This window comes from Oncorhynchus keta, chromosome 31 (genome assembly GCF_023373465.1).
Source record: "Oncorhynchus keta strain PuntledgeMale-10-30-2019 chromosome 31, Oket_V2, whole genome shotgun sequence".
NCBI classification, from domain to species: Eukaryota; Metazoa; Chordata; class Actinopteri; order Salmoniformes; family Salmonidae; genus Oncorhynchus; species Oncorhynchus keta.
Window position 1 is genome coordinate 8958308 of NC_068451.1, and position 26907 is coordinate 8985214.

The following is a 26907-nucleotide window of genomic DNA, read 5'->3' on the forward strand; positions in this document are numbered from 1 at the left end:
GCATCACTGCCTGGTATGGCAACTGCTCTGCCTCCGACCGCAAGTCACTACAGAGTGTAGTGCATACGTCCCAGTACATCACCGAGGCCAAGCTTCCTGCCATCCAGGGCTTCTATACCAGGCGGTGTCAGAGGAAGGCTCTAAAAATGGTCAAAGACTCCAGCCACCCTAGTCATAGACTGTTCTCTCTGCTACCACATGCACGTTAAGCGGTACCGGAGCACCAAGTCTAGGTCCAAGAGACTTCTAAACAGCTTATACCCCCAAGCCATAAGACTCCTGAACCCAGGCTATTTGCATTGCCCCCCTCACCCCCTTCTACGCTGCTGCTATTCTCTGTTATTATCTATGCATAGACACTTTAATAACTCTATCTACATATACATATTACCTCGACTAACCGGTGCCCACGCATATTGACTCTGTACCGGTACCTCCTGTACATAGCCTCGCTATTGTTACTTCACTGCTGCTCTTTAATTATTTCTTACTTTTATTTCTTACTTTTTTGTTGTATTTTTTTTCTGTTGTATTTTGATTTGATATATAGTGCATTGCTTTCGAACAATAAAGGAAATCGAGTGCCATTTTGGACGCGTCCTAGGTATTCCAGGGCACCTGATCTGTCAGATGTCACAATGTGCTCATGGCTAACAGGGCCGGTGGGGGTTGGATGGGGGCAGAATGGCATACACGGAGTCTTCTGGACTCAAGGAAGAGATACACTTTAGCTACTTGAACTGCTGGTGGGTTATGGATGTAACATTGTAACACCTGATGCCTTTCTTGAGGATAGTGCAGCAAAGTGCTCACCAATGCAGAAAATTCAGGTGTTTTTATGTTTCTCAGGTGACAGCAGCTTTTGTTCAATATCAGCCAGACAAAGGTTAAAGGCACAGTCTATACATTTGATTTTCACCCTGAAATTCCCTGGAAGACTGTGGGGGATGTGTTTGCTAGTGTACCCTTCTTACAAAACTAAGAGTAAGACAAATATGACCAAACATGTACAAATAATATACTTATACTTCTTGGTGTAAAAGGTTTTGTTTTGTTTGTTTTTATACTTGGTCTGGCCACCAGGGACAGTGAGAGTGTGGGCTGTACCTTTAATTGAATGTTTAATTGAACCCCTAGCAGGACAGTTGTGTTCATGTGTTGTGTGTGTAACATTTTTCCCTGGTACCCTTGCTTTGAACGCATAGTGAAAACAAACCCTCTGCGTTCAGGCACGCATACGGCATTTTGTTTCCTAAGATTGTCGCGCTACAGTGCCTTGCAAAAGTATTCACCCCTTTGGTGTTTTTCCTATTTTGTTGCATTACAACCTTTAATTTAAATAGATTTTTATTTGGATTTCATGTAATAGACATACATAAAATAGTCAAAATTGGTGAAGTGAAAAAAATAACTTGTTTAAAAAAATTCAAAGAAATTTACAAAACGGAAAAATGGTGCGTGCATATGTATTCACCCCCTTTGCTATGAAGCCCCTAAATAAGATCTGGTGCAATTGCCTTCAGAAGTCACATAATTAGTTAAATAAAGTCCACCTGTGTGCCATCTAAGTGTCACATGATCTGTCACATGATCTCAGTATATTTACACCTGTTCTGAAAGGCCCCAGAGTCTGCAACACCACCAAGCAAGGGGCACCACCAATCAAGCGGCACTATGAAGACCAATGAGCTCTCCAAACAGGTCAGGGACAAAGTTGTGGAGAAGTACAGATCCGGATTGGGTTATAAAAAAAGATCAGAAACGTTAAACATCCTACGGAGCACCATTAAATCCATTATTAATATATGGAAAGAATATGGCACCACAACCAACCTGCCAAGGGAGGGCCGCCCACCATAACTCACGGACCAGGCTAGGAGGGCATTAATCATAGAGGCAACAAAGAGACCAAAGATAACCACGAAGGAGCTGCAAAGCTCCACAGCGGAGATTGGAGTATCTGTCCATAGGACCACTTTAAGCTGTATTCTCCACAGAGCTGAGCTTTACAGAAGAGTGGCCAGAGAAAAGCCACTGCTTATAGAAATAAATAAGCAAACATGTTTGGTGTTCGCCAAAAGGCATGTGGGAGACTCCCCAAACATATGGAAGAAGGTTCTCTGGTCAGATGAGACTAAAATTGAGCTTTTTTGCCATCAAGCAAAAAAAAATGTCTGGCGCAAACCCAACACCTCTCATCACCTTGAGAACACCATTCCAACAGTGAAGCATGTTGGTGGCAGCATCATGCTGTGGGGATGTTTTTCATCGTCCGGTATTGGGAAACTGGTCAGAATTGAAGGAATGATGGATAGCGCTAAATATTGGGAAATTCTTGAGAGAAACCTGTTTCAAGCTTCCATAGATTTGAGACTGGGACGGAGCTTCACCCTAAGCATACTGCTAAAGCCACACTCAAGTGGTTTAACGGGAAACATTTAAATGTCTTGGAATGGCCTATTCAAAGCCCAGACTTCAATCCAATTGAGAATCTGTGGGATGACTTAAAGATTGCTGTACCCCAGCGGAACCCATCCAACTTGAAGGAGCTGGAGCAGTTTTGCCATGAAGAATGGGCAAAAGTCCCAGTGGCTAGATGTGCCAAGCGTATAGAGACATACCCAAAGAGACTTGCAGCTGTAATTGCTGCAAAAGGTGGCTCTACAAAGTATTGACTTTGGGAGGGGTGAATAGTTATGGACGCTCAAGTTTTCTTGTTTGTTTCACACCCAAAAATATTTTGCATCTCCAAATTGGTAGGCATGTTGTGTAAATCAAATGATGCAACCCCCCAAATCCATTTTAATTCCATGTTGTAAGGCAACAAAATAGGAAAAATGCCAAGGGGTGAATACTTTCGCAAGCCACTGTATATAGCCTAGCTCTTGTCACTTGTTTTGGTTGTGAATGTACGTGTGGTTCTGAATAGGCTACACAGTGCTTAGCCTACTTTTTCTTTGTAATTTCTCCATACAATTATATTGGGGAACTATGGTCACAGTCAGTGTGACTCTGTGAGAGACAGGCACATGCCCTTCCAGTCTTAGTGTTTTTGAAAAAAAAAATGTCATTGTAGTTCTGAACCCAATGCCTGCAAGTTGTTGTTAAATTTGTGTGAAATTTGTGTCATTTAATTCTGTTAAGATGTTGCTGTCTATTGCTTAAATGGCAGGTAGCCTAGTGGTTCGAGCGTTGGGCCAGTGACCAAAAGGTTGCTAGAGCGAATCCTTGAGCTGACAAGGTAAAAATCTGTCATTTTCCCCCTGAGCAAGGCAGTTAACCCACTGTTCCTAGGCTGTCATTGTAAATAAGAATTTGTTCTTAGCTGATTTGCCTAGTTAAATAAAGGTTCATTCAAAAATGTAACTGAATAATCAAAGTCATAATTGCTCAATTCATTTTTTGTACAGCTTTGATAGTGCTACTGATACTAATAAGTGGCGCTTGGCTTGCACGTGAAAATTCAGAACACACAACATTCTATAATAGAACTGTGTTATTTGACGTGTCAAATTAAAAGCTTATTTAACGCATGAAATAGTGTTATTTGACATGTATCTTTTTTGACACGCAAAGACCCAAACAGAACTCCATAGTATGTCGTGAAGCTAAAAGCAGTGACGCTATTACTGTGTAACTCCAGTAGGGCAACATCTGAACAATAGTGCACTTGGTTACGTTAATGTGTACCAGTGCTCACCAGTCGCGAAAGCCAACATCACCCACGACAGTGAATGGTTAATTGTTAAGGGCAATGAATACCATTATCTTGGCGTTAATGGATTTCGCCTTTGAGTTGTCTCGCTGAAATTTTCTGCTCGACTTGTTTACTGCTCGATTCACACAGCAGACATTGTGGACTAGGTTAGGAATTCTATGTTGCACCTGTAGCGTAACATTTTACATGGCGTCATTACGTCACGTACCTATGTTATATTGACATGCACGTCAGCTTTGACATCATTTTTCACATAGGCGTTAAACTAGACATCGGGCCGATTACTGATGTTGGCATTTTGAGCTAATATCGCTCGATTCCGATATGTTCACCGATGTATCGTGCGTCCCTAATTGTCGGAGTACTGCTGTATTCTGCTGTCACTGAGTTGGTCAAATGATTCTCCATGAACATCTTCCATGAACATTCCAACACAAGACAAAATGGCCACCATCAAATGATCAAACAGAGTTTGTTGAACTGTATATCTATGACTGTGGCTGCAGCCTGTCCTCTTCAGATAGATAAGGCTGATAGGCCGACACATGAGCGTTGTCACCCAGTAAGGGGGTTGTTGATGATTCCGTCAGCTGAGGTTTAACACATACACACACACACACACACACACACACACACACACACACACACACACAATCAATCAGTATCCTATGGCTGCTAGCAATAATTGCCCCTCAGGGATGAATACAGTTGATTGAATTGAATTGAATCACAGTACTGTAATCCTGTTAACACAGGTGGGTCAAGAGTGAACAGGCTTCCACTTATTTAGATATGATTGCATATTACCAACTGTAGTGAGAGGGAGGGAGGAGGGACAAGTATGAATGAACCTCAATTGTGTTCTTTTGTTCCCTCTCTCTCTTTCTGTGTGTTTGTGTGTCGGTAGTAAGGATTGTGGAATCAAATTATCGTGGAATCCTTGCTTCTGTTCATGTATGATCGATCACTGTTGAGAGGGCGTGTGTGTTCTTGTGTGTGTACTAGGGGTATGATGCTTCAACTGTTGCTGGTTATTGCTGAGTGGAGGGGAAAGATTAGCACTACAGTGTGAGAGATTGAGTGAGTGAGTCTTCAGACCCCGGACTTGAGGGTTACGCATTGTGTCACCTCCAGATAGGACAGTAGTTGAATAACACACACTAGAGCTGGGGCCATGAACTGAAAATGATCGACACGACCATACCGACCATGCTGATATTGTTTATTGCGATAAGTAGCCTATACTAGAGAAGTTTGAAATGAAATACGTTTAGTTAATATGTGTGACTGTTAATGGGACACGTGATGCTACAACCATCAAACTAGTAGTAGTAGTTTAAAGGGTAATACAAAAAACTGGTGCACATTAATGTTATAAACGTGTCAATCTATTTATTGGTATCGCACAAGTTCAGGAAATTTAGCGCAACTGGATCGCACAGCTTTAACACACACACACACACACACACACACACACACACACACACACACACACACACACACACACACACACACACACACACACACACACACACACACACACACACACACACACACACACACACACACACACACACACACACACACACACACACACTCCTTGGGACTGCCTCTGTTTCTTCCACTCTCTCATCTCTCCTGCCACTCCTTTGTAATCAATACAAATTTTCAGCACATTAACACAAAAATGTTTAATCTTCCTCTCTATTATACCTTTACCCTTTGCCCTTAATTATGTTCCTTTCTACTCACTTTCTTTTTCATCCTTTTAAGTTAGTCTCTTTGTGTTCCCTCCCTCCCTCCCTCCCTCCCTCCCTCCCTCCCTCCCTCCCTCCCTCCCCTCCCTCCCTCCCTCCCTCCCTCCCTCCCTCCCTCCCTCCCTCCCTCCCTCCCTCCCGTCCTCTCTTTTCTCTGTATTGTTGTCCATGGGCCCTGGTCAAAAGTAGGCAATAGGGTGCCATTACAGACTCAATCCTGGTGTGTTTGTTTAGCCTTTGTTTTGTTGCTTCTGAATAGCATATGTGTTGACATGACAGAATGGACTTTACTCCTGCATGACTCTCTCTCCAACACTACAGTCTCTCTTACTGTTCATAGTGTATCTCAACCGGATAATGCAAACGTCCGTTTGGGTCATATGGATGTGAGTCAGTCTTGGTTTAAACAAAGATTTCTCCTCACCAGCATTCACTCTAATTTTGCCCTCTTCCCAAAGCATGACCTCCGTGTGCTGTCCATTACATGTAATATCTACATTTATGGAATGGAAGTAATAGTAACTAATAACTTCACCATATGGAATTTGGCACACAGTATTTCTAGGTCAGATATGTATATATGCATGCATCCAAGCACACACACACACACACACACACACACACACACACACACACACACACACACACACACACACACACACACACACACACACACACACACACATTTAAAAACACAGTATATACATAGTTCATGCATGCAGCCTTGCACTATTATTCTATAAACAACATAGTATTGTATGTCCTGTGTACAGCGCTGTGAAGATATATGCCACACACTCTGACTGTTTTCCATCTCCTCACTGGAAATATGACACTGGCCTCTGACATTTTAGAACCCCCCACTTGTCTCCTCTCCTCCTCCACTCTCTGTCCCCCTCTCTCTCCCTCCTCTGTCTCTGTGTCAGTGTGCCAGTCTGTGTTTGGAAGCCCTCACTCATATCAGAGTTGTATATTTATCTCCATGCCACCAATCCTCCAGGCCCCATCGCCTAATAAGGCCTGTGCAGGGAGAGAGAGAGCAGGGGGAGAGGAGCGAGAAAGGGAGAGAGAAGAGAGGAGTTCAGGGAGACGGAATGAGAGGAGTAGAGAGGGGAAAAGGAGAGGGTGGGAAAGGTTTGGACAATGGGAATCCAGACTATTTTCTCACGTGTGTGTGTGTGTGTGTGTGTGTGTGTGTGTGTGTGTGTGTGTGTGTGTGTGTGTGTGTGTGTGTGTGTGTGTGTGTGTGTGTGTGTGTGTGTGTGTGTGTGTGCGTGTGTGCGTGTGTGCGTGCGTGTGTGTGTGCATGCATGTGAGTGTGTGTGTGTGTGAGTGTGTGCACTCGGTTTGCTTGGTCGTTACATATTTGCTGCTATTTTGCTACTGATTACACTCGTATAAGCAAGTGACATAAAGACATTAAATGACCTAGTTATCGCTGAGAATTCTCCGTCTAAGACCTCACCAGTGATGCATATCGTTCATAATGTGGCTTTGTGTTGTGTGGGAGCAGTGAATAGTACTTCAAAGGTGAATCCCCTTGTTTCTATGTATATCTGTGTATGGTTATTGTAAGACCACATCATTGCACTGACTCAAATTTGTGTGCCATGCTTCCCCACAATGCACTTCAAAAAGCTGGGACGTGAATGGGCATTGTTTACTGTACAGTACCCTCTGTCCATTCAGCAAAAGCCTTGTGCTCACAGTCCTCGTCCTGAAATTACAATCCCAAACCACCTTCTGACATCCTGTGTTCTCTCCTCTCTTTCACTATCGCTTTTTCCTGGGTGTTTTCTCCATCAACTGGAACACCTTTTCTGGAAGTCAGGGGGATATTCTGCTTTAAAGTGCTTAGTGCTGCTGACACTGCTCATAGTGTAGTATCACTTCTGTGAACTGTCACCTGGTTCCTTTATCTCTTAACCATGCGGTGTATTGCATTACCACTATATTCAGGGTCCTTGGGACGTCACCCTGTTGAAGTTCACATTTAAAATGGGCAAGGTAAGGGTTAGGGGTACTGGTCAAGGTTAGGGACGTCCAAGGATCCCAGATAGCACTAACCCTATTCCATCAAGTCATGTACCTCCCATCATTCCATCCCCTTCTATCCTACAGAAATGCACCTTCACAATATAGACACCCCGAGGAGCCGATGGGAGCAGGGCTTGCGGCCGCCATGGGTCAACCGATTGGCTGGAGGGCAAAGCCCCGCCTCTTCAGGGGTGGAGTCAGACACCGAGAGCAGCAGCACAGAGAGTGAGAGGGTAAGGAGGTGTGGGTCTCACATTAACCTTCGTCAACGGTGGTTGGTTGGGTTGGTTGTTTATTCTGGTAATGTGGTCAGAGTCAGACCCTGCTATCCAAAGCAACTCAACATATACATTAGTGTATGTGTCCAACGCTGGCATTGAACCGGTAACTTTGGCCCCGCAGTCATCGCACTCTAACCAACTGAGCCATCGGAAGGACTTTTAGATCTTCTGTGTGTCTCTTCTTCTCTTCTCTACCTCTCAGTCTCCAGCCAAACGTTTGGAGGCGCGGTCACCGAGGATCCTACTATTGCCCTCCATGCTGCAACAGCGAATCACAGAGATCGACCAGCAGAGGGAGGAGCTAAAGATAGAGGTGAGACACCGATGGATTAATGAATGAACCAAGTTAAACCCTGATTGTGTCTCATATCAAACAATTTTTATGAAGAGTGGTGGCTGTTCAGTAAATGTACCTGATGAAGTCTGATTCTCGATCTGTTCAATTTCAAACCAACTCCTTTTTTCTAATGTCTCCTTCAAAGGCACATTCTGCATTCTTCTTTGTGGGATTAACCTCTCTCTCTCTCTCTCTCCTGTCTGCCACTCCAGCTGCAGTTGGAGATAGCCCTGTTGGAGGGGGAGCTGCATGAGGAGAGGAACGAGTTGCACAGACACACTCTGGATCTACAGACACTGCAGGAGGAAGGCAGGCACAAGGAGACACACAGACAGACGGACAGACAGAAGGTCAGTAGTACTGTACACACAAGGAGCATAAGGAGCCATGCAGACAGACAGTCACAGACAGACTGACGGACGGTTAGCGGTACACAGACAGAGCTCCATTCAATACCATCCAAAGCATCCTGTCTTCAGGCGGTATGTTTGAATCTCAGGGTGTGGGACTCGAGAGTGATATGGCCTGAACATGAGTAGCTATATATCAGTGAGGTAGACACTGAGTCACTCCATGTGACACTTTACACTATAGGCCTAAGCTATGTGACAGTGGAATGATCTGACAAACAGATGAATCTTTATATAAAGGGATGACTGTTCCCTCTCTCATCCCTCATCCTCCTCTTTTCTCTCTCTCTGTAGGAGCGAGCCAGTCTGGAGGTGGAGAGGGTCCGGGTTGAGGAGCTGAGGAGTAGGTTGGAGGAGAAGGAGACACTGATCCCCAGTCAGCCAGAGGGCCAGAGAGAGCATCTACTGGTCCAACTACAACAGGTGATTTACTGATCCAGGAACAGTCCACTGACTGGGTTGGTATTCATTAAGGCACGCAATGTTTTAAAACATTTTGCAAAAGAAAAGAAAAAGAACGCTTCTTAAGTCAAGGTTTTCCCTAACTGTTTCAGTCTGTCTTCTTCCGTTTGGTACCTTATGAATATGATATGATTTTATGCCTTGCCACGAGACTGTGTGTAAAAGAGAATGCACTGCATCTTCTTCCTGTTTGTCTGGCTAGATGTAGTAGGGTTAGTTCACAGGTAGCCTGGCAGAGTGACATCACCTGCCCTGAGACCTGAAGTGAAGTCAACTTTGTGCAGTGGAGAGCTAGCTTTTGCTCTAGCCTCATGTACAGTTGAATTCAGGTGCCAGTGACAGCATGGTCTCACACTGCCTCTGGTTGGAACCCATTTAACATCATGTGTTCCAATTCAAATCTCCCTGGTCATGGTTATAAAGGATTGCATGAGAACCCAAGGGGAAAGAAGAGGAAAGAGTACATGAAGACGAAGATACAGTGTAACAAACAACAGCGCCATAGAACATAACCCTAGCCACATTCACGACTTACTGCCTTGGGACACGATAGCTCGCTAAGCTTGCCTCAGGGACACAAAGACATAGTTCCGTTCTATTTGACTTCAGTAACTGTATGTTCTTTCTTGTCGGCGGTACTAGTTATCTTTGTAGTGCCTCTTCATACCTGATAGGTCAAAGTGTCATCGAGGTATCTGAGACAGACATGCAGGCAGGCAGACAAAGGGTTCATTGTGCATTTTGGCAGTGACACTGACAATGGCGTGTCATTCGGATGGCAGAGGATGTGTCCCACATGGCACCCTATTCCCAATATAGTGCAGTACTTTTAACAAGAGCCCTATCGGCCCTGGTCAAAGGTAGTGTACTAAATAGAGAATAGGGTGGCATTTTGGGACACAAGCTAGAGACCTAGGACTTAGGATTTATGGTCTGTGTTTAATTAATGTTCTTGAATGGAGTGGTCTAACCAGTTGTTTTTTGTTTTAGTATTCTAAGCCACAGGCTCTTTCTGTACTAATCGACAGCTTTCTTCCATTTTCTGTCTATTCCTCTCCTTCTGCATCTTTCTTTCATCACTTTCTCTCTGCATCCCTCCATCACACTCTCTTTTTCCCTCCATCTCTCTCTTTTCCGTCTCTCTTTCCCTCCGTTTCTCTCTCTCCCTCCATCCCGATCTCTTTCTCTCTCTCTCTTTTCCATCTCTCTTTCCCTCCGTCCCTCTCTCTCTCTCTCTCCCAGGAGAAAGAGATGGTGGATGCAGCCTGCCGGGTGTTCGAGGACTGGGAATTCCGTGTCCTGGAGAGTGAGGCCGGAATAGAGGAGGAGGAGAGCGAAGGAAAGATAGAAGGGAAGGAGAGAGGGAACGACGAAGAGAAGGAGAAGGAGATCTCATGCCAAAAGCATGCTGTCAACTCAGCGCAGGTAAGCCAGGGTCGTCAAATAAGAAGACAACAACATTTCAGAGAATCTCACATCTCCAAGCAGGTTCTACTGGTTTGGTTAGAAGCGTATCCCCCACCACAGACTCTCTCTAAATGCCCTCTTCCTCTCCCCCCACTCTGTGCCCCCAATGGTAGTCACTCTCTGTTTGGAAACGGCTCTTCACAAGTAACCCCCATCCCCTCATCCTCCTCTTCTCAAACGGAGACATGAGCATGAACTCTCCCTTCTCCTCACACTCTATGGCATCACCCTCCACTGTCACATGACTGCACAAACAAGTTAGGCAATTGCATCAGAAGCACCTTTGGGAGGGAGGGAGGGAGGGAGGGAGGGAGGGAGGGAGGGAGGGAGGGAGGGAGGGAGGGAGGGAGGGAGGGAGGGAGGGAGGGAGGGAGGGAGGGAGGGAGAGTGGAGAAAGATGTATAGATGAAGGGAGAGCTGGTCAATAGAGGAATTGGAGGAGAGGAGAGGGACTAAAAGTAGAGAATGGAGAGGGAACGTAAAAGGGGTAGTGGTGGGGAGGGGTTGAAGGATTAAAGGAAGGATTGTATCGTGAGGAGAGAGAAGAAAGAGGATAAACTTAGGATATCATGTGATGAGGTGGAAAAGTGGGAGAATAGAGAAAGAGAGATGAAACAAGTGATAGTGATGGAAAGAGGGGAGGAGAGTCTGGGAGAGAGTTGATTCAGCTGCACTGTGGCCTTGCTTGGGTTGACAGCTCATCTCTCTCTCTCTCTCTCTCTCTCTCTCTCTCTCTCTCTCTCTCTCTCTCTCTCTCTCTCTCTCTCTCTCTCTCTCTCTCTCTCTCTCTCTCTCTATCTCCTCCTCTCTGACATATGAACTGTGCTGAGTTGACGTCACTAAATCGTTCTTCCCTGCCATCTCTCACTCCTCTCCTCTGTTATTCATCCCACATCTCCTCTCATAACTCAAATGGATGCTGGAAGGTGTGCCATTGAACATACCTAGATTAACATAAGACATAACAGATAAGACACTGCGCATATTTAACACAACAACTCTATAATACTAACAACAACATCCTCTGTCTAACATGCCACTGAACACACAGCACAGGAATGACAGGAGACAGAATGACCCCGGTGTTTAATATTAATAAGTGCCTGACGTTTCATTTGTCAATTTCTTTTCCTTATTGATTGCTTCCTTCAGGAGCGAGTCCAGCAGCTTGAGAAGCAGTTGAAGGAGATGGAGAGAGAGAAGGAGAGAGAGATGAATGCCTTGAGGAAGGAGAGGAAAGAGTTGCTCCACCCCACTCAAAGGGTAAGGGGAACAGAGACTGATGACCAGCAAATGTCAGAACTTTTAACTTTATTTATTTATTACTTATCAGGGAAATTATTACGTCTTATATTCCCTGTGGCCCAAGTATGATAAATATGATACATTAAATGAAGTGTCTGAAGTCCCGCTTGTGCCGTCAAACCCCTGCAACTTATCCAGAACACTGCAGCCCGTCTAGTTTTCAACCTTCCCATGTTCTGTCACCTACTGATCTACTGATAGCTACGTTATTGAGGAAAAATGTACTTTCTATGCCTGTTATATGTGGTTGTACCACCGAGCTATCTTAAGATGAATGTACAAACTGCATCTGCTAAATGACTCAAATGTAACATTTAAATGAAGTGCTTGGAAGCTAGATAAGAATGTCCATTGTTGCCAGTGTTTTTATTCAATATTCATAATGGTTGTCTGAAGTGCCAAAGCGTGTGATTTGTCAACTCCCTGCTTGGACAGTGATATGGTTTGTTGTTGAACCAATGACATGCCTTTGATTAGTATTATAACAGGGCAAGTTGAAAAGGGGGAGGAGACTAGTTAGAGACAGGGAAAGAGCACAACTGAGCATAGAGAGTGAGCGAGAGAGAGGCATGACTGAAGGGAGGGAGGGAGGGAAGAAACAGGGAAGAGAAAAGCAGAACAGGGGAGGGTGACTGAGGGAGAGAGAGAGAGAGGGAATGAGAGAAGACAAGCTGAGAGAACTTAAAAGCGTCGCAACAACACCGGTAAGCTGAGAGACACCACAAATCAAATACGCATGCTTCAAGTGTCTGTAGATTGGGTCAATCAGAAAAGGCATTTAATACAGGCTAAGTGTGTCAGTTAATACTAGGATGAGAGAGGGAGTGAGGGAGGGAGTGGCAGATAGGGGGAGAAAGGAGGGACAGACAGTGTGTTTCTGTACAACTGTGTCTGAATGCAATATGACTTTGTATGACATGCTCGGGTAGTCATATGGGTAGGAGTCACTAATGAGAAGAGATGGCACTGTTTTTGGCAGAGAGAAATTGATTTCATTGCTCTTCCAGACAGGAGAGAGAGAGAGAGAGAGAGAGACTGAGACGGGTTAACGGAGAATGCATGCCGCTTCTGAATTGCTCATGTGTCTGTGAGTCAGGGAGAAGGGGTGGGAGGGAAGGAGGGAAAGCGAGATATAGTGAGAGGGAGATTATTTTTTTTAACTCATTAGGGTGGTTCCTGAGAGCTGGCATGCATTTTCCATTCTCAGTGAGTTGCAGAATGTATTTTGCTACTTGTTACACTCCCACTATGTCCTTTCATTATGTGCCATGGCTAAATGTTGACACAACCGTCTTAGTGTGTCGTGTGGTCATCCAGGTCTGATGACTGACGGTCTGGCCAACCTAACTGACATGTCTAGGTCATTATAACAACAACATTCACCTGTCTCATTTTTCATTGTCCTCTTCATGGCTGAGTTTATGCCATAACCGGTTATATAATGGTCATACTCCCATCTCTTATCAGGTCTTGAAAGAGAAGAAGCCACTCGCTGATTGGTCCAACATCCCCAGCTCGGTCCCTTGCACGATGTCACTCTCGCCGCTGACCATTCACAAATCACCTCAGGTGTGTTGCCGGGCCGTTACCGTTGACACGGATCATGTTTGCCACTTGTATGTGACACATACAGTGGCAAGAAAAAGTATGTGAACCCTTTGGAATGACCTGGATGTCTGCATAAAATGGTAATCAAATTGGATCTGATCTTCATCTAAGTCACAACAATAGACAATCATAGTCTGCTTAAACTAGTAACACACAAGCAATTATACATTTTCATGTCTTTATTGAACACACCGTGTAAACATTCACAGTGCAGGGTGGGAAAAGTATGTGAACCCTTGGATTTAATAACTGGTTGACCCTGCTTTGGCAGTAATAAACTCAAACAGACATTTTCTGTAGTTGCGGATCAGATCTGCACAACGGTCAGGAGGAATTTTGGACCATTCATCTTTACAAAACTGTTTCAGTTCAGCAATATTATTAGGATGTATGGTGTGAACCGCTCTCAAGGTCATGCCACAGCATTTTAAATCGGGTTGAGGTCAGGACTCTGACTGGGCCACTTCAGAAGGATTATTTTCTTCTGTTGAAGCCATTCTGTTGTTGATTTACCTCCTTCAATTGGCAGACAGATAGCCTTTCATTTTCCTGCAAAATGTCTTGATAAACTTGGGAATTCATTTTTCTGTCGATGATAGCAAGCTGTCCAGGCCTTGAGGCAGCAAAGCAGCCCCAAACCATGATGCTCTCTCCACCATACTTTACAGTTGGGATGAGGTTTTGATGTTGGTGTGCTGTGCCTTTTTCTCTCCACACATGTTCCTTCCAAACAACTCACTTTTAGTTGAATCTGTCCACAGAATATTTTTCCAGAAGCACTGTGGAACATCCAGGTGCTCTTTTGCGAACTTCAGACATGCAGCAATGTTTTGTTTGGACAGCAGTGGCTTCTTCCGTGGTGTCCTCCCATGAACACCATTTTTGTTTAGTGTTTTACGTACCATAGACTCGTCAACAGAGATGTTAGCACGTTCCAGAGTTTTCTGTAAGTCTTTAGCTGACACTCTGTGAGTGGACCAATTCAGTTTGTCTGTGATTCTTCTTAACCTCATTGAGCATTCTGTGCTGTGCTCTTGCAGTCATCTTTGCAGGACAGCCACTCTTAGGGAGAGTAGCAACAGTGCTGAACTTTCTCCATTTGTAGACAATTTGTCTTATCGTGGACTGATGAACATCAAGGCTTTTAGAGATACTTTTGTAACCCTTTGCAGCTTTATGCAAGTACAACTATTCTTAATATTAGGTTTTCTGAGATCTCTTTTCTTTAGGCACGGTTCACATCAGGCAATGCTTCTTGTGAATAGCAAACCAACATTTTGTGAGTGAGTTTTTTTTATAGGGCAGGGCAGCTCTAGCCAACATATTCAATCTCGTCTCATTGATTGGACTCCAGGTTAGCTGACTCCTGACTCCAATTAGCTTTTGGAAAAGTAATTAGCCTAGGGGTTCACATACTTTTTCCAACCTACAGTGTCAATGTTTAAATTGTGTATTCAGTATAGACAAGAAAAATACAATAATTTGTGTTATTAGTTTAAGAAGACTGTGTTTGTCTATTGTTCTGACTATGATGAAGATCAGATAAAATTTTATGACAAATTTATGCAGAAATCCAGGTAATTCCAAAGGGTTCACATACTTTTTCTTGCCACTGTACATAAACACTGATTTGACTCACTTGTTGTTTTTCTCCCAGTAATGTACTGAAACACAAACTCACAGTGTTATTCCCTAACATCAGGAACAAGCCAAAGAATCCGCCAGTTTACCCCGGAGACGGAGCTCGCACCGCAACAATAAGCTCGCCGATAGGCCGGTCTCAGCGCAAGGTGACCTATGATTGGTGTTTAATTATGAATTCATTTTTTTCATTTGCTTTACCTCAGAGTATTTTTACATTTTTGCTTTCTCTTTCTCTTTGATCCTCTGTCTTTGTCTGTGTATTTGTTTAGTTCCACCCCATATCTCTCTCTCTCTCTCTCTTCTACTCTCTCTCCCTGTCTCTCTCTCTGCTTCTCTCTTTCTCCATCTCTTTCTCTGCGTCTCTCTCTCTCTCTGCTTATCTCTCTTTCTCTATCTCTTTCTCTGCGTCTCTCTCTCTCTCTCTGCTTCTCTCTCTTTCTCTATTTCTCTGCCTTTTCAGTGTCTGCTAAGACGTGTCAGTAGCAGATGTAGCTGTGTGTTATTACCATGCCGTGAGCAGGATATAGCTGTATGAACTGGATGAGCCAGTGGGCTACTAGTCTATGGCTGTTCTTTAGAAATTCTGTTCAGTTTGTTTGCTCCACTGTTGCCTAAATCCCATGTTTTTGACTCTCTCTCTAATCCACTGTGTGTGTGTGTTTGTATGTCTGCACTGTCATCCAATTCCCCCCCTCTATTTTTTCTCTTCTGCTCTCTCCATTCTCTCCCCCTTTCTCGTGCTCTCCTTACCATGTCTCTTATATAATATAATAAGTGCTATGTGTGCTGTTTTTGTGTCCCTTCCTCTTTATCTCTCCTCTCTCTCTCTCTCTCTCTCTCTCTCTCTCTCTCTCTCTCGCTCTGTGTCTCTCTCTCTGTGTCTCTCTCTCTCTCTCTCTCTCTCTCTCTCTCTCTCTCTCTCTCTCTCTCTCTCGCTCTGTGTCTCTCTCTCTGTCTCTCTCTCTCTATCTCTATCTCTATCTATATCTGTCTCTCTATCTGTCTCTCTCTATCTCTATCTCTATCTCTCTCTGTCTCTCTCTCTCTGTGTCTCTCTCTCTCTATCTCTTTCACAGGGCTGGTGAGAATGGTACCTGACAGTCCGAGCCCAGAGCGCTTCACTTCCCCCCTCCCCTCCCACCGGCACAGCAATGGGCACAGCAACGGGCACAGACCTGGGCCCAGCAATGGCAGTGGTCTCCTCACCCCCTGTAACAGTGCTAGTAGCTCCCGTGCTGCCAGGTCAGTGGAGGGAAAAAATGTCTAAAGTCACACAAAGTTTAAAGGAACACGTTAGTGTGATTCTATTGTGAGTGAATAAGAGGAGGTATCTGATTGGCTGTCAGGAGGAGAGGGAATGTGATGAGTTGTCTGTGGAAGATTGATTGGGTGATTGGGTCAGAGTGGAGATGTAGTTGATGTGATGTGGAGTGTGATAGACTGGCCAGGTGAGTTTGCTAGGTGTGTGTGAGTGAAATATAAACGCTGCTCTCACTCTGTGTGGGCGTGTGTGCACTGGTCTGTATGTTTGTACATCTGTGTCTGCGTCCTTGACGACAATAATGCCAATAACTCTGCTGACATGTATGTATTTTTCCTTCTCCCTCCAGCCCGAGTCTGGGACTGTTAAACCTGGTTGAGATTGAGAGGAGACTGAAGGAGGCCAAGGCAGAGAGAGAGAGGCTTCTCAAAGAGAGGGTGAGTCACCACCACTAACATCCCTAATCACCAGAGACACACAGCTTTAGACATGCCGGGTCATATTCATTAGGGCACACTGTAACAAAACGTTTACAAACGTTACTGGACGATTCATTCAGGTAGTCCCTCCCTGTTTCAGTTGGTTTTCTTCTGCTTGTTGCTTAATGAACACAACCCTGTTGTGTGACAACTGACTGATTACCATAGATAATCAACATGACCACCAGAAGAAAACAGACTGTGAAATGGAAGAACACTTCATAGAAAACTAACAAAACCGAACTATGTCATCATTACTGTGTCTCCAACACCGAGTAAATACACTCCCCAATGTATTCATTTGGACAGTGAAGCTAAAACTTGTTTTATATGAGGCGTCAGTATAGAATTTCACCTTTTATTTTAGGGTATTTTCATACATATCTGTTTTACCGTTTAGAAATGAATGCAATGAATGTGTCTAGTGCCCCCATTTTGAAGGTGTCATGAGTATTTGGACAATTTCACTTATAGTGTATTAAATGTAGTCAAGAGTTTAGTATTTGGTCCCATATTCCACACTCAATTATTACATCAAGCGTGCGACTCTACAAACTTGTTGGATGCATTTGCAATTTGTTTTGGTTGTGTTTCAGATTATTTAATGCCCAATAGAAATGAATAGTAAATCATGTATTGTGTCATTTTGGAGTCACTTTTATTGGAAATAAGAATAGAATATATTTCTGAACACTCCTACATTCATGTGGATGCTACCATGATTACGGTTAATCACGAATGAATCGAGAATAATAATGAATGAGAAAGTTACAGATGCACACGGATCATGCCCCCAAAAACATGCTAACCTTTTAAGTGAAATTGTCTAAATACTCATGACACCTTCAAATGGGGTTTATGTGCATAAAGTGCTTTCATTTCTAAACGGTAGAACAGATGTATGAAAATACCCTCAAGTAAAAGGTGACCTTCTGTACTGACGCCTCATATAAAAAAAATGTCATCTCAAGTCCAAAATGCTGGGCGTATGGAGCCAAATGAACTTTTAGCTTCACTGTCCAAATAAATACGTAGGGGAGTTGTATATGCCTCAGCCTAGATATTGTACTTCATCTTAACCCCCCTGTTTTCAATAAAAGTATGCATCATTCTAAAAAATGAAAAACAAATTGAAAAAGGTCTTTGAAGGGAGGCACCTCTTCGATTGGAGGCAATATGATTAATAAGGACACGAGGAGATAGGATACAAGGAAGTGGATAATTGAGATAGAGCATGTGTGTTGATCCAGGAGGAAAGGAGGCAGGTGATAGTGGAGGAGAAGAGGCAGAGAGAGCTGGATGGCCGAGGAGCAGCAGAACCAGTAGAGTCCCAGACCAGGCCAGTCCCTGACCCAGAGGAGCAGCCAAAAACCACCAGTCCAGTCCCCAACTCCCTTGAGGTACGTTTGTCTGTCTGTCTGTCTGTCTGTCTGTCTGTCTGTCTGTCTGTCTGTCTGTCTGTCTGTCTGTCTGTCTGCTCTGGCTGGCTGGCTGGCTGGTTGTCAACTCTGTCTGTTCCTATGGCTGCTCTGTCTGTCTGTCTGTCTGTCTGTCTGTCTGTCTGTCTGTCTGTCTGTCTGTCTGTCTGTCTGTCTGTCTGTCTGTCTGTCTGTCTGTCTTCTCTATAGTGCTATACATCCTTTCACCAACCTCTCCTTTCTCCCTGTTTATTGCTCTCTCAATCTGTCTTTCTTTCTGTCTGTCCCCTTCTCACTAACCTTGTAACGTTGATCTGTTTAATTTAGCATATTTATAGTGAAACAATATAGATTATACTCATTCTTTTTCTCAGCGCTCCCTACCTCTTTTCCTCTCTGTGAACTTTGATCTGCGGGCCCACGTGGAGTCGCTGGGTCACGGGGTGGCGGGGTGCATGGGCCTGCGTATGTCCCCTCGCCGCTGTGCCGGCTTCTTGACCAAGCGAGGGGGGCGGGTCAAGACCTGGAGGAGGAGGTGGTTCCTCTTCGATATGGACCACAGGCGGCTAGCCTACTACACAGGTGAGGGGGCTGAGAGAGAGAGACTGTGTGGGTGTGGTGGGTATTGGTATGTATAAGCCTAAATGCTAGGGCTGTTGCGCTAGGGCTGTTGCGGTGACCCTATTACCGCCACACCGGCAGTCTTGAGTCATGACCGCTGTAAATTTCCATGTGAAGTTGAGTTAAGGTAATCTCTTGTTATGCACTCTGGACATGCTTAGATAGTACCCAACTTGCTAATGATCATCAGTTCCTGATGGCCTGGTATTCAGGGCTCTGTTGTCCCTCTAACCACTCTGACATCAATGCAAATGCATTTGAAAATCACATCAAACACTTTTCATCAAAACAGTATCGTGCTTTTAAAACTCACCTCACTCTGAGGATCAATTTGAAGAAAGAGGTTCAACAGCAGGTTGAAACTGATTGTAAAATATGGTTATTGTAGATGTTGTTTCAAAGCCTAATGGACAGCTTTCTAAGGTGAAACAGGCATATTATAGCTTATGCATCAAAATCAAAACAACTTTATTTGTCACATGTGTAGTCCTTACCGTGAAAGGCTTACTTACAAGCCCTTAACAAACAATGCAGTTCAAGAAAGAGTAAATAATATAGAGTAATAGAGTAATAAAATATTTACCAAATAAAATAAAGTAAAAAATAATAAAAGTAACACAATAAAATAACAATAACAAGGCTATATACTGGGGGTACCTGTACCGAGTCAATGTGCGGGGGTACAGGTTATAGTCGAGGTCATTTGTAAATGTAGGTAGGGGTGAAGTGACTATGCATAGATAATAAACAGCGAGTAACAGCAGTGTAAAAAACAAATGTAAATAATCCGGTGGCCATTTGGTTAGTTGTACAGAAGTATTATGGCTTGGGGGTTGAAGCTGTTAAGAAGCCTTTTGGTCCTAGACTTGGCTCTCCAGTACCGCTTGCCGTACGGTAGCAGAGAAAAAGGTCTATGACTTGGGTGACTGGAGTCTTTGACAATTTTTGGGGCTTTTCTCTGACACCGCCTAGTATATAGGTCCTGGATGGCAGGAACTTGACCCCAGTGATGTACTGGGCCGTAAAGGCACTACTAGTGCCTTGCGGTCAGATGCCGAGCAGTTGAAATACCAGGCAGTGATGCAACCTGTCAGGATGCTCTCGATGGTGCAACTGTAGAACTTTTTGAGGATCTGGGGACCCATGCCAAATCTTTTCAGTCTCTTGAGGGGGAAAAGGTGTTGTTGTGCCCTCTTCATGACTGTCTTGGTGTGTTTGGACCATGATAGTTCATTGGTGATGTGGACACCAAAGAACTTGAAACTCTCGACCGGCTCCACCACAGCCCTGTCGACATTAATGGGGGCCTGTTCGGCCCACCTTTTCCTGTAGTCCACGATCAGCTAATTTGTCTTGCTCACATTGAGGGAGAGTTTGTTGTTCTGGCACCACAATGCCAGAACACTGAGGGTCCCCAGTGTTGAGTATCAGTGTAGCAGACATGTTGTTGCCTAACATTACCACCTGGGGGCAGCCCGTCAGGAAGCCCAGGATCCAGTTGCAGAGGGAGGTGTTTAGTCCCAGGGTCCTTAGTGATGAGCTTTGTGGACACTATGGTGTTGAACGCTGAGCTGCAGTCAATGAACAGCATTCTCACATAGGTGTTCCTTTTGTCCAGGTGGGAAAGGGCAGTGTGGAGTGTGATTGAGATTGCGTCATCTGTGGATCTGTTGGGGCGGTATGCGAATTGGAGTGGGTCTAGGGCACATATGTCAGAGTCAAGGCCCGCGGGCCACATCCGGCCCGCGAGAAGGTTTTTTACGGCCCCTGGGATGATCTTGATTTATTATTAGAACCGGCCTGCAGACCGCAGCAAGCCGGCAGCCCGCAGATCTTTTACACGCACCAATACTACATTTCCCACAATGCAACGGTGACGCACCGAGCAGTAGGCTGCTTCATTTCAATATTTATTGGCACAGCAGTTGTCAGCATCACAGTAAAATTAACTTTCAGATACCCATCAAAAATGGCAAAACGGAAGGTGGACACTGAGAACCGGGGTTTCAATCAAGGTGGGAGTCGGAGTATTTGTTCACGGAGGTAGCTGGAAAACCTGTGTGTCTTCTGTGTGGAGAAAGTGTGGCGGTACTGAAAGAGTATAATCTGAGACGACATTATGAAACGAAACACGGGACAAAAACAAGAATATGGACATGGAACAAAGGCTGGCAGAGGAATTAAAACGAGGCCTCAAATCTCGACAGGCTCTGTTCAAAAAGCCAAATCACAAGGCCAGGCTGCTGTCAAGGCCAGTTTTATTTTGGCAGAAGAGATCGCTAAATCAGCCCGGCCATTTACTTTCATCAAAAACTGCATGATTAAAGTTTGTGACGAAGTTTGCCCAGAAAAAAAGGCAACTCTTTTTAAATGTGAGTCTGAGCAGAAACACCATTGCCGAGAGAGTAGACCAGTTGTCCATCAATCTAAAAGAGCAGCTTGTGAAAAAGGGAAAAGATTTCATTGCATATTCCTTGGCTGTGGATGAGAGCACCGACATTTCTGACATTGCCCAGTTGTCAATTTTCATCCTGAGTCCAGCCTAAGCGTGACAGAGGAGTTTTTGGCTTTACAGGCAAACTACGGGGCATGATTTGTATGAAGAGGTGTCAAGATGTGTAAATGAGATGGAGCTGCCTTGGGAAAAACTGGGTTTGACAACCGACGGAGCACCTGCGATGTGTGGACACAGGAGCGGACTGGTTTAAAGATGCAAGAGGAAAACGCGACAGGTGAGCTGACAGCTTATCATTGTATCATACACCAGGAAGCGTTGTGCGGTAAAGCCTTGAAAATGGAGCATGTAATGAGCATCATCACGCGCACAGTTAACTTTATCAGAGCCAAAGGTTTGAATCACCGCCAGTTCAAGGCATTTCTGACGGAGTTAGAAACGGAGCATGGTGATTTGCCTTATCACACAGAGGTGCGATGGCTAAGCCAGGGAAAGGTGCTTCAAAGATGTTTCGAGCTTCGTGAGGAGATTTGTCTGTTCACAGCAAAGGGAAAGACACAACACAACTCCGAGACGAAATGTTTCTGTGTGAAATGGCTTTTCTGTGTGACATTACGAGTCATCTGAATGCAATGAACTTGCAGCTGCAGGGTCGGGATCGTGTCATTCTGATATGTACAGTACAGTGAAGGCATTTAAAACCAAACTGACTCTGTGGGAGACGAGATGCGGAAAGAAAATTTGAGCCACTTTCCCAGCTGCCAGACCATGAAAGAGAAGCTCTCTACCAGTGCGTTCCCGAGCGCACAGTTGGCTGATAAAATAGGTATGCTTGCCGCTGACTTTCGACATTTGCTGACTTTGAAGCACAAAAAAGCAGGTTGGAACTGCCTGCTGTTGACGTGGAAAGCTCACCACCAAACCTCTGGAGTTGATTGACCTCCAATGCAATGATGCACTGAGGGCAAAATATGCGGCAGTGGGTGCTGAGTTCGCCCGTTTCCTCCCGACACAATGCCCCAGCTGCGCATCCAGGCTGCTCAAACGTTGTCTATGTTTGGCAGCACATACCTGTGCAACTGTTTTCTTTGATGAACTTGAACAAAACATCACACAGAAGTCGACTTACTGCTGAACACCTCCACTCAATTTGAGGATTTCCTCAGCTCAGAGCCTTACCCCGAACATTGATGAACTTGTGGAAAAGATGGGACACCACCAAGTATCACCCTCAACCTCAAACAAGTGAACATTACTGTGCAATCACATATTTAGAGTTTTTACTCAGTTCAAGTTTAAAAGTTAAAGTTTAATATTTGTTTTCACTGCATGTTATTCATCCTTAAACAAAGTGTTGTTTTTGATTAATAGATTTTTGCACTTTATTTTATTGTATTTCAATCCAATTATATTTTAAAAATATTTCAGTTGAGTGGATGATAGAAAATTGCTATTATTGTTTTTTTCTTTGAAGTAAATTTAGCCCACTTTTGCTAAAATAGAAAATATAGGCTACTGATGGTGCCTTGAATACCGGTTTCTTTCATTTAATGTTCATGTTATGGGGATTTTTATATAAAGGAAATTTGTCTTTTGTGTCTGTTGAAAATTAAAGATTACTGACAGAGCCATAAGAAAATATTGCTTTATTTATCTGATCATATTGGAATATATTTGTTAGGTTTTCAGTAGGTTCAATTAGGTTCACTAGACTATATGCGTCATTTAAAAAATTTTCAATGAACATTCGAACAGTCCGGCCCTCGGCTTGTAGCTAAATTTTTTATTTGGCCCTCCGTCCATTTGACTTTGACACCCCTGCCTTATGCTATGCTCCAAAATGTCTATCCACGAGTCTGGGAGAGAACGATGCAGTTGGTAAATGCAGTCGGCGACGCAGTCGGTAAATTGATTATGCAGGGTGATTTTGAATAGCCTAGTAATAGGGAATTAATTGGGTGGCACATTACCTTTAGCTATACAGAATATCTCACTACCATGCATTTACATCCCCTCCTCTCTCCTTTATTCCTTTCTCGAGCAGGCAGACGGGCTGACAACAGTTTAATGAAATATGTTTCTTTGTGAACTATCCATTTTCCCGCAAATATTTCACTTGGTTTTCCAAATTAAGCAATGGGTAGCTGCAGTAACAGGGTTGGAGAGCTCATGGCATAAACAATTTGGGCGGAATATCACCTGTCACGCAGCTAGAGCATGCTCCGGAAAAGGTTTTGATGCTTGGAGTGAAATAAGCTTCCTTATATTTATTTCTCAGCTGCTCATATTAAGCACATGCTCCACTATATAACCAAAGTAGCTACCTGTCATCATTGAAAAAATGGACCGGTGGAAAAGCACTCGGCCTCCATTCGCTATTCGAGAGCATACAGATGACTAAATCCAAACTAATTTGACATATTAGTAAAGACAAGACTAAATTGAGAATAGTTTAATGGGCAGGAATAGTTTGATGAGAGAACAGCTGTGCAGCGCCTGAGGCAAGTAACAGAAACGCAAGCCTTTTTTTTGATACTTTCGCAAATCATGATTAGCCTATAGTCGCATCATGAAGGGGCGCAACTTTGGTTTTAGAAGTGGGAGGGACATAATTATTCAAAAAAAGTTAAGTCAGATAAACACTCCGAACAGCCTAACCGACTGCTCGGAGGCGTCCGCATGGTCCTAAAGCACAACGTTGCCTAGTTTTGTATCACATTCCAAAACTGGGGGTGGACGTCCCCAGTGAAAGATGCGCCCCTGGCATGCAGCCCATATATGTTTTGATTTCTAAGAAATTCTAAGGTTTGTATCAATAACTCTGAATCTAGCATAATATAGGACCTGTTTTAAATTATCACTTTTACGCTCAGGGACAAATTAGGGGACTGATTTAGACCTGGGACACCAGGTGTGTGCAATTAATGATCAGGTAGAACAGAAAAGCAGCAGGCTCCGGACCTCGTAGGGTCAGAGTTGAGTATCCCTGATCTATGGCATTGAGCATAGCCAGATAACATGCAGTAGGCCAAATCATATTCTGTTCCTCCGAAATACATTTTCTTCATATATCATAATCTTTCTTCAGACCTGCCTAAAATAAATAATGGATTTATTGTGATGGTGAATATTCAATTGATTTATTCTACTTTTAAAAAATGTAGATGTTGCAAGGTGTGTATCAGCAAGCTTGTATACTCAGGTTGTATGCGTGGAGGCCTGGAGATACTAAATGTGTTTATGTTAATTGCCGGGCAATTACCATGAGACTGGCAGCTTTTGCATGACAATAACCGGCTGACAAAATGTAATGACCGCCACAGCCCTACTAAATGCCTATGTGATTTGTGTCTGTCTCTCTCTTTCTTTCTCTCTCTAATTGACTATTGTTTACCTTCAGACTGTGATGAGAGGAAGCTGAAGGGGGTGATCTACTTCCAGGCTATAGAGGAAGTCTACTATGACCACCTGCGCACAGCCACTTCAGTGAGTCCTCATATACAGTATTTTATCACCATAGAGAGGGAACAATGTGCCCATGATATCACCACAACTGATAAAGAGATTATCCATTCATGCATGTAATGCTTGAACCAAATCACAAGAATTATTGCTCTCTCACCATTCATTCATTCATCTCTCTCTCTCTCTCTCTCTCTCTCTCTCTCTCTCTCTCTCTCTCTCTCTCTCTCTCTCTCTCTCTCTCTCTCTCTCTCTCTCTCTCTCTCTCTCTCTCTCTCTCTCTCTCTCTCTCTCTCTCTCTCAGTCTCCGCGGCCCAGCCTTACGTTCTGTGTGAAGACGTACGAGCGCCTCTTCTTCCTGGTGGCGCCCAGCGCCGAGGCCATGAGGATCTGGATGGACGTCATTGTCACAGCAACAGACGAGCACAGCCGCTACTGACTTTGACTTTACACCTGCCCCCTTACCTGTGTCTGTCTGACCTACCCCTTGGGCTGAACCTCCATTCACCTGGCTGACTTGGGTAACCTGGCTACAGTTTCAGCAGTTTACATTATGTGGGGAAAACTGCAATCTTCAACCTCCACCCTACAATGCGTGTAGGACCCAGCTAGGCAGCCATTTTGATGCCTGAACTTTACCTCATATGATTGGTTGACGTGGAGGTGAGGAGTGATGAGCAGAACATAATGTTCAGGAAAGCGCTTCCTGAAGGAACTGACATTTGATTCTGGATAGTTTCTTAGGAGCTTTGATGGCATGGGACTGAGGGGCAGGCTGTTACATGCTCTGTGTGGAACAAAAGATGTTGAGAGGATGGAGGAGGAACAAGACCATGGGAATATAAAGACGTGGATGTGCAAGCTGGAGCAACCATTGGACATCTTAGAGTCAGTGCCAACCATGATATACTGACAGACAAACCTATGATGTTTTTTATTAGTCTCAAATCAGGATTTAATGGTTGGTGTCTCTCTACCAGCTGTGTTTGAGCTCCCTCTTGTGGCCAGATTGAAGTATTGAAGTACTACAGCTTCCATTGAAATATACAGGTAGCCGCCAAAATAAAGGAAACACCAGCATAGTGTGTTTTAATTGGTCGTTGGGCCACCACGAGAAAGAACAGCTTCAATGCACCTTCATGTGGATTCTACATGGGTCTCGAATTCTATTGGGTGGATGCGACACCATTCTTCCAAAAGAAATTCCATACTTTTGTGTCTTGTTGATGGTGGTGGAAAATGCTGTCTCAGGCGCCGCTCCAGAATCTCTTATAAGTGTTCAATTGGCTTGAGATCTGGTGACTGAGTTGGCCATGGCATATGGCTTTACATAGTGTTAATGCTCATCAAATCATTCACTGACCACTCCTGCCCTGTGGATGGGGCCATTGTCATCCTATGGTGGCATAGCCATGTGGGACAAAATAATAGCCAAAGTAATGGCCTGCCCAGCATTTTTATACATGACCCTAAGCATGATGGGATATCAATTGTTTCAATAACTCAGGAACAACACCTGTGTGGAAGCACCTGCGTTCAATACACTTTGTATTCCTCATTAACTCAAGTCTTTCCATTATTTTTGGCAATAACCTGTACATGTATATCTATGTTGAATATATGTATATTTTTCATCTGTCAAAAGGGCTGTTCAGAGTCAATAAAAACACTGACCGAGCATTCCGATCTCAAATGGATTGTTTTTTTCTATTACTATCAACACAGAAATACTATATACTTATAAATATGTATTATTACTATTTTTTTATTTTATTATTATCATTAAAGGTCATTCATACACTTTTGTTGACTCTGTGAAAACAACCTTCCCTTCTGATTCCCGTTGCTTCAATGTCTTCTTCAAATCGACTTTTTAATCATGCTTCTATTTTTACTTTCCTGCCAGACAGCTATCGAGCTATCCAAACTGGCACCCACAATCAGATATATTAATTATGGTATTGACCGTTTTAAATAGATGGGGATTGAATGGGAACCATGTTTCTCTTGCCCCCCAGCAGTTGTATCATGAAGAGAGGAGAATGTATTATTTGTTGAATTACAATGACCTCAAAATGTATTTCCATTTCAAAATGAAAAAGAAGATAATATTGTCGAAGGTCCTCATCTGTTTTGGGAACGGTATGTGTATCAAAGGAAGTGGTCTGGTTAAAACACAGGTCCT

General features: G+C 43.9%; 1 protein-coding gene across 1 annotated transcript in view; it reads left to right on the forward strand.

Annotated features, from left to right (window-relative positions):
• The window catches only part of LOC118364331 (pleckstrin homology-like domain family B member 3), a 31486-nt gene extending 5084 nt beyond the window's left edge, over nt 1-26402 (forward strand). The window contains exons 2-15 of the mRNA XM_035745790.2: nt 7597-7745; nt 7996-8106; nt 8343-8480; nt 8835-8963; nt 10245-10427; nt 11622-11732; nt 13242-13343; nt 15085-15172; nt 16103-16268; nt 16637-16724; nt 18017-18166; nt 18559-18766; nt 24661-24746; nt 25027-26402. Coding sequence (XP_035601683.1) covers nt 7599-7745; nt 7996-8106; nt 8343-8480; nt 8835-8963; nt 10245-10427; nt 11622-11732; nt 13242-13343; nt 15085-15172; nt 16103-16268; nt 16637-16724; nt 18017-18166; nt 18559-18766; nt 24661-24746; nt 25027-25161 — 1842 coding nt within the window. The 5' untranslated portion in view covers nt 7597-7598 and the 3' untranslated portion in view covers nt 25162-26402. The remainder of the gene's footprint in view (nt 1-7596; nt 7746-7995; nt 8107-8342; nt 8481-8834; nt 8964-10244; nt 10428-11621; nt 11733-13241; nt 13344-15084; nt 15173-16102; nt 16269-16636; nt 16725-18016; nt 18167-18558; nt 18767-24660; nt 24747-25026) is intronic.
• Nucleotides 26403-26907: the final 505 nt, after the last annotated feature.